Here is an 8,118-nt window from a genome sequence, read left to right as displayed (position 1 = left end):
ACATCCTACCATATGAGCACCTCCGAGAAACCGAGTTCAAGAAACTAATCCAACGGATCTTGAGATTGACGAAGTCATCACGAGCACCACGCTGTAGATGAGAACATCACCTCCCACTAAAAAATATTCTGCCTTTTTAATAAAACACTAAAGTGTCAAATTTGAAATTTAAACTCTGCTAGGTTGGGGGTGCCACTACCCTCCTAGATGGTCTCCTACTCTCTATAATAAGAGAACTTGTGACGATGTAACTCCTCACCATAATTAAAAGTTCCTGTTCTAATGTTATCCAATAGTTTTCCCTCTAGTTAGGGTTTCTCTTTTCTCTCGGTGGCCACGCTTCCGTAGAGTTTCCCCCGCCAATCCATCTTCGTGCGAAGGTTTTCGAGTAGCCATGGAGAAGAATAAGGGTACGTTTGGTGCCTCGTCCTCGTCAGGAGTTTCAACCCAGGCTGATGTTGAAGCCATGATGGCAAAACTTGGCCTGAAAGAGGATGACCTAGACGACGTCGTTTTTGAGGAAGAGGTGAAGCAACCGGAGGAAGACACACGATGGATGGCTGTGGCCCGAGTCCACACCGAATCTGAGTTCAGCCATTACTGGTTTTACAAGAATATGCGATCTGCTTGGGACCTTGCCAAGGACGTGAAAATTAGGGCGATTGAGGATAATCTCTTCACCTTAAGATTTGCTTGTCTCGGTGACTGAGAGAAAGTTATGGATGGAGGACCTTGGGTTTTTCGTGGGAAGAGCGTCCTGATCGCCCCATACAATGGATACACAAAACCATCTACTATCGATCTCAACACAATCCTGATGTGGATTCAGATACATGATCTTCCTGATGGATATAAGGTCCTGCTAAAATCTTTGGCTTGCAAAGTAGGGGAGTTTGTGGCAATGGAACCGCCCTCGTCAGAGAATGTGGAAATTTCTATAGGGTCCGTGTTTGGATTGATGTGAGGAAACAATTAAAACCTGTAGTCTCAATCATCCGTGATGGCCAGCGAGTGTTGTTCCTGGTAAAGTATGAGCGTATTCCTGATTGGTGTGGTGTTTGTGGTATGCTCGGCCATCTGTATAAGGATCATGGTGATGGGATTCATGATGAGTCTACATTATTTTTCAAAGATCTCAAAGCTGACTATGCTTGGCGACCAAGCTCACGTCTAGGACGTGGGCGAGGCAGGAGTGGCTCGTTCGACTCGTTTGGCCCAGGCAGGGGCGGTAGAGGTCGTGGTACTGATTCATCTTTGGTGAACTTTGTAGAAGAAATCACAAAGGACTCTGACATGGATGACGCGGATCTCAATAGGAAGAGAGGTGCATCGGGTGTGGCCGGAAGTGGTGGACCTGCCCCGGGAACGGTGGCGTCTATTGTTGGAGCACTCGAGAAATCCGAATCGATCAACAATGCTCCTCCAAGTCCACCTGTGAAAAGAGATCCAAAACGTTCAAAGATGGGAAATGTGGGTGAAGAGAATGCTGCAAGTGCAAACCTGATATCGGCGACTCCCGGCACGGGAGTCGACCAGACGCAATGAAAATCTTAGGATATAACGGCCGCGGCCTGCAAGGGGCGGCGGCCATCCGGGCTCTGCTTAGTCTTCAGAAGCGGAGTGACCCGGATGTTTTGTTTCTGTCGGAAACTCACCTTGATGAGTGGCCAGCAGAATGTCTTCGTCGAAAATTAAAGATGGATTTCAAAGAGGTAGTTCAGAGTGATGGACGTAGCGGAGGCTTACTGCTTCAATGGAAGAAAGAGATTAAAATTTCTCTAAGGTTTAAAATGAAATACTATATTGATGTAAATGTTGAGCATAGCCATGACTTTACCTGGCGCTTCACTGGTTTCTATGGTGAACCAAAATGGCAAGAGAGACATCTTACATGGCAACACTTGCGCGATCTTCATTCTCAGTCAAATTTACCGTGGCTGGTTATGGGAGATATCAATGAAATCCTATATTCTATTGAGAAGGAGGGAGGGAATCCTAGACCGGAACACCTGATGCAGAATTTCAGAGATGCTATTGAAGACTGCAACTTAGCAGACTTTGGTTACACAGGACACAAATTCACTTGGCACCGTGGCCTTATTAGAGAAAGGCTGGATAGAGCCTTAACTAATGAAGGCTGGAACTCTTTTTTTGGAGATGCGGTGCTACAAAATATGGAGTATAGCAGGTCTGATCATCGGCCTATCCTAATGACTTTTGAGAACGATGAGACGAATATAAGAATTGGACCTGCTGTTTTGCGATTTGAGGCAAAGTGGTTAAAGGAAACTCATTTTAGACAAGTTGTGGAACAAGCCTGGGAACAAGCTCAAGTCAGGTCTCAAACTGATTCTTTGGCAGGAAAGTTAGAAGTTGTTCATGATCTGCTCCATAAATGGGATAAAACAGTTCTGAAAAAAACAAAGAGAAATATCAGAAATGCTCAGAAGGATATGGAAAAAGTGTTGTGCGGGCCTCTAAATGAAGAAACTCTGAAGCAACAAAAATAATTAGCAAAGGAAATTGAAGCCCTTTTGGAGAAAGAGGAGATTCATTGGTCCCAAAGAAGTAGACTGAACTGGTTGCAAGCGGGGGACAAGAATACGTCCTATTTCCATAATTTTGCTAGTGAAAGAAGGAGAAAGAATATGATTTAAAAACTTAAGGATGAACATGGTAATTGGATCGAAGGCCATGACCTTAACCCTTTGGTTTCTGAATATTTTGCAGGTCGTTTCTCTACTGAAATTGAGGAGCCGGGCCCAGATGTTTTTGAGAAAGTGGTGCCCAAAGTTTCTGAACCTATGAATGAGAAACTCTTGAAACCGTACTCTGCTGCAAAAGTTAAAAATGCCCTGTTCTCTATTGGGGATATGAAGGCACCGGGTGTGGATGGTCTTCATGCAATTTTTTTCAAGAAATGTTGGGACTTCTTGGGTGATTCCTTGATATCAGAAGTTCTCAATGCAATTAATAACAAAATCATCCCTGATGGCTGGAATGATACAATCATTGTGCTCATCCCCAAGGTTGAAAATCCTGAACTCATTACCCAATACCGACCAATTAGCCTTTGTAATGTGCTCTACAAGGTTATTTCAAAAATGATTGCACTTTGGCTGAAGCATGTGCTTGATGACGTTATCTCCCAAGTTCAAAGCGCTTTTGTTCCGGGTCGTATGATCATGATAATGTGTTGTTGGCCTATGAGAGTCTACACACTATACAAAATAAGAAGAAAGGGAAGTGGAGTTATTGTGCAGTCAAATTAGATATGCATAAGGCATATGACCGTGTGGAATGGGTCTTTCTGGAGAAGATTATGATAAGTGTTAGAGATATATTTAGTATACGTACGGTTTAGGTAGTCTAGGATAGAGATAGATCTTGTGTCTTGTCTTGCACTGCAAGATGATCCCTGTACGCCTATATATACTCGTCCATGAGGCTCAATAATACATCCATCATATTCCGCATATCTCTCTATATTTCTACATGGTATCAGAGCGGCACGATCCTTGACCTAGCCGCCGCCCAAGCTTCCGCGCCGCGCCGCCCCTGGGGAGGTCGATCTCCATGATCTACTCCGGGGGCCGCGCAACCCGTACGAGGGTTCGTTCGCCGATCCGTTGATCCGCTGCCCTCGAGTCTTTTTTTTTCCAATCTGTAGATTGGTTTTCTTTTTGCGTCGCCGGTCGCTCGACCGGCGTTTTTCTTTTTTGGTTTACCGATCATAGATCGGATTGAGTCGCCCATCGCCGTCGTCCACTTGCGCCTCTACTCCGACAACGGCATCGACATGCACCGGCCATCAACCGCATGGCACAGCCGGACGTGCCGCACACGGGGCGCCCCTACGTGCGACGCAGCAGGCTGTTTCGCCTGCACGGTCTCCATCGCCGGTTCGCCTTCGCCGTCATAGCCAAGGACATCACCGACAACATCGCCAACGACTCCGATCTGCGGCGCGTCGTCCACGCCATGGCACGTGTAGCGCCACCGTCGGTCTGATCAACCGACCCCGCACACGTCTACGCCAAGCACGTCCCCGAGCACGCGCCTACCACCGATCGAGCATCGGGTTGCCGCTGCGTCGCCCCTTCGGGTCGCAGCGCCGCCGCCTTTGGTCCACGCTGCTAGCCAACGACGCGCCTTCTGAGGCGCGTACGTCGCTGGTGGCGTCCCGCCGCTGCATCGACTTGCGCCCTGCAGCTACGCCGGCCCCTCAGGCCGTGGCGTCGCCGCACGCGGTCACCTTCGCCGTCCCCCGCGCATCGACGTCCGAGGCCACCACAGCGCCGCCCCTTCGGCGCGGGTCGCCTCCGTCCGCGCATGGTCTTCGTCACGCCGCTGGGTCTTCCTCGCCTACTTCGTGTACCGCCGCCGCGCCCCCACCCCAGGTCGCCGCTGGGCTCGCCAACCACTTCAGGTCGCGCTGGGCTCGCCGACCACCGCAACGCCCATCTAGGCGTCCAGCATGACCACCCCTGGTCATCGCTGGGTTAGCCGCCTTCTACGTCTCCAACCGTCTCGACTTCGTCGCCCGTGCCATCGCCTCGTCCCCGTCTACACCACCTGCTACTCTACTCTGAGAACCGCGGGAAGCGTCGGCATCTCTTCGTCGATCTGCGACCGCGACGCTTCCGGAGGCCTCCTCTGCTAGTCCCTCTGACATGGCGACAAGTTCATGATGGTCCCTGCCCCTCGCATGCCCGGTACTGGCAACACCGGAAGTGCCTTCGTCCCCGACACGTTCCCGAGTCTGGCAAACTCGCGCCGGACGTCTCGTCTTCATCGACTTCGACAACGTCTTCTTCGGCATCGCCTCTACGACTGCCTCGACCGCGTCACCGACTTCTTCTATGTGTACTCGGTTCTGGCAAAACCGAAGTATGCCTTCGTCCCCGACGTGCGCCTGGTTCTGGCAAAACTAGGGCCGCACCTCGTCCTCGACGGCTCGGACTGCATCGACTTCGGCATCGACAATCTCCACGACTGCCTCGACGCGTCTCCGTCACTCTCCTCGCGCACTACGCACTTGTGGCTACATCGACACCGGCACCCGCCCACGACATCGACCACGGCAATTCCTCGCGCGGCTCCCTCGACCAAGGCTGTAGCACCCACGCTCTCGGCTACCTCGACATCGGCATAAAGGGCTACCACCTCGCTTGCGCCTCACCAGCCTCCTCTCCAGTCCAAGCTGCCGCGACGCAACTCCGTCCACGACGCTCCCGCTACGACTGCGGGGGAGTGTCAGCCTTCTGGGGTCCACTTCGGTTTATCTCCAGTCTGACCGTCCGTGACGCTACTGTTGTTCACGTCACTACCGCTACGACTGCGGGGGAGTGTTAGAGATATATTTAGTATACGTACGGTTTAGGTAGTCTAGGATAGAGATAGATCTTGTGTCTTGTCTTGCACTGCAAGATGATCCCTGTACGCCTATATATACTCGTCCATGAGGCTCAATAATACATCCATCATATTCCGCATATCTCTCTATATTTCTACAATAAGATTGGGCTTCGACGAGGAGTTTGTTGCACTGCTCATGTCCTATGTACGGTCTGTTAAATATAAAGTGAGGTTTAATGATCAAGAAACGGATGAGTTCGTTCCATCTAGGGGATTAAGGCAAGGTGATCCCCTTTCACCATATTTGTTCTTGCTTTGCGCAAAAGGACTGTCAAGTTTTCTGGCTCATAGGGAGGAGGTTCGTGGCATGGAAGGTGTCAGGGTTTGCAGAAATGCTCCATCAGTCTCGCATTTACTCTTTGCTGATGATTCCCTAATCCTTATGAAAGCGGATTTGACTAATGCAACCTCATTGAGACAGGTTCTTGACCAATATTGTGCAAGCTCGGGGCAGTTGGTGAGTCAAGCAAAATGCAGCATTTTCTTCAATCCTAATGTGGATGTTGATATAAGGGCTGCTATTTGTGTGGAACTTAATATTATGACGGAAGCAATCTGTGATAGATACCTTGGCTTACCCGCTTTAGTTGGTGCAGATAGATCAGATAAATTCCTTTATCTTCTAGAGAAAATCATTAAAAGACTGGAGGGTTGGAAAGAAAAGTTCTTGTCGATGGGGGGTAAAGAAATTCTTCTGAAGGCTATTATCCAATCCATACCTGTGTATGCAATGTCAGTTTTTAATCTTCCAAAGAAGCTTTGCAAGGAAATAACAGATGCAATGGCAGCTTTTTGGTGGGGAGATACAGAGGAGAAAAAAAAGATGCACTGGATGGCTTGGTGGAAACTATGTGTCCCTAAAAGAACTGGAGGTATGGGCTCCCGTGACCTTCATGCTTTCAATTTAGCAATGCTAGCAAAACAAACATGGAGATTGATCACTAATCCTGATTCCCTATGTGCCCAAGTGTTGAGAGCGAAATACTATCCTAATGGTGACATTTTAAAGGCTGGCCCGAAGAATGGATCCTCGTTTACTTGGCAGAGTATACTGGCAGGCTTGAGTACTTTCAAAAGGGGCTTTATTTGGAGAGTAGGATCTGGCCAAAAAATCAATATCTGGCAAGACCCCTGGATACCGTCAAGCCCGGATCGTATGGTCCAGACACCGAGGGATCAAATCATGCTTAGAACGGTAGATGATCTCATCAACCCGGCAACTTTACAATGGGACGAGGAATTGCTTCGTGAAAATCTGAATCCGTTGGATGTTCAAAGGATTCTAAGAATTCCCCTAAGTTCAAATCCGGAGGATGATTTTGTTGCTTGGCATCTGACAAAAACAAATATTTTTTCGGTAAGATCGGCTTACTATTCCGAGTGGAACCACTTAAATGGACGGAGACTTAATAGAGTGCAGCACCAAGGTGTGTCAACCATGAACCCAGTTTGGGATATATTATGGAAGTTAAGGATTCCTAGTAAGATTAATTTTTTTTCCTGGAAAGCTTTGCACGGAACCATTCCTGGAATGTCAATTCTTGCGGATAGGCATATCCCTGTCTCTCCACAATGCCCAGTTTGTTTTGAAGGACCAGAGGATATTCTTCATCTGATGTTTTCTTGTAGTAGAGCTAAGGATATTTGGCGATCATTAGGGATTCTTCCCTATATTGAGTCTGCCATTAGTCTGAACAGGTCGGGCTCAGTTGTTCTAGAGGAAATTCTTAGGGATCTTATCCAAGTTCAAAATGGAATTATTAAAACGGACTTAAAAGAATTGATTTTGGTTGGGGCATGGTATATATGGTGGCAGAGAAGAGAGTTTGTAAAGGGAGAGTCAGTGTCGCCTCCTCGCCAATCTGCCTTTTCTATACAAGCTTTGAAGTCGAATTACTGTGCTGCAGAAAGAAAGTCTGAACCCAAAGAAGTTAATTGGTGCAAGCCTCCGATGAACTCCTACAAATTAAATGTAGATGCATGTTTTTTCACAAATGGAACATGAGCTGCAGGTGCTATTATACGTGATGGGAGGGGGGCGGCAATCGCTGGCTCGTGCTCGCTGCTCCAATTCATGGATAACGCTACTTCGGCTGAAGCAGCTGCACTTTTGCAGGGCTTGCAATTGGTTGATAGAATTGGTTGCTCTCCAATTATAATTGAATCTGATTCCCTGGAAATTGTCCAAGCTTTCAAAGGAGAGATTGAGATCAGGGGCCCTTATCACGCTATCCTCTCTGACTGCTTTCAGGTGGCGAGCAGGATCGAACCTTTCTCCATACAACATTGTCTTAGAGAAGCAAACATGGTAGCGCATAAGTTAGCTAGAACTTGTTTTGATTCTAATAATTCTATTTTCTGGGGCTGCGATCCTCCTAATTTTATTATTGCCGATGTAATCAAAGATGTGACTTTGCTCACACATTTGTAACTGTACTAGTTGTTGTGGCAGCAGGTTCTAGACGCACTCTTTTCCTTTCAGGGTACCGAAGGGGACTGAAAGGTTTTTAATGAGGCGGCCTGCTGTCCTTATATGAATGTTTTCAAAAAAAAAAGTTCCCCGTTCTATTTTTTTTTTCAAAAACTCAGAGCTTTTTTTTTTTGAGGGAAAACTGGGGGCATGTTTGAATCCTTCTTTTAGCAACAACAACAAGGGCATGTTTCATTAGCTAAGGCCCAAACCGAAGCCCAGATTACGGC

At 47.8% G+C, this 8,118-nt stretch overlaps 1 protein-coding gene across 1 annotated transcript; it reads left to right on the top strand.

Moving 5' to 3' along the window:
• Window positions 1-3,819: 3,819 nt before the first annotated feature.
• LOC127316063 (uncharacterized) lies at window positions 3,820-7,034 on the top strand. The gene is made up of 3 exons (XM_051346485.1): window positions 3,820-3,984; window positions 5,840-6,290; window positions 6,970-7,034. Exons 1-3 carry the CDS (start codon window positions 3,820-3,822, stop codon window positions 7,032-7,034), a joined length of 681 nt encoding a protein of 226 aa, XP_051202445.1.
• The last annotated feature ends 1,084 nt before the right edge of the window (window positions 7,035-8,118 follow it).

Source organism: Lolium perenne, chromosome 7, assembly GCF_019359855.2.
Source record: "Lolium perenne isolate Kyuss_39 chromosome 7, Kyuss_2.0, whole genome shotgun sequence".
In the NCBI taxonomy this organism is placed as follows: domain Eukaryota; kingdom Viridiplantae; phylum Streptophyta; class Magnoliopsida; order Poales; family Poaceae; genus Lolium; species Lolium perenne.
Note: the sequence above shows the minus strand (reverse complement) of the source record. Positions and strands in the feature narration are given on the sequence as shown.

Excerpts from the sequence above, each read along its gene's own strand:
- LOC127316063 (XM_051346485.1), top strand. The coding sequence starts at position 3,820 with ATGGCACAGCCGGACGTGCCGCACACGGGGCGCCCCTACGTGCGACGC. Across the intron at positions 3,985-5,839 it reads GGCGCGTCGTCCACGCCATG|GTTCTTGACCAATATTGTGC; the intron begins GCACGTGTAGCG and ends TCATTGAGACAG. Across the intron at positions 6,291-6,969 it reads TGTCCCTAAAAGAACTGGAG|GCATATCCCTGTCTCTCCAC; the intron begins GTATGGGCTCCC and ends TCTTGCGGATAG.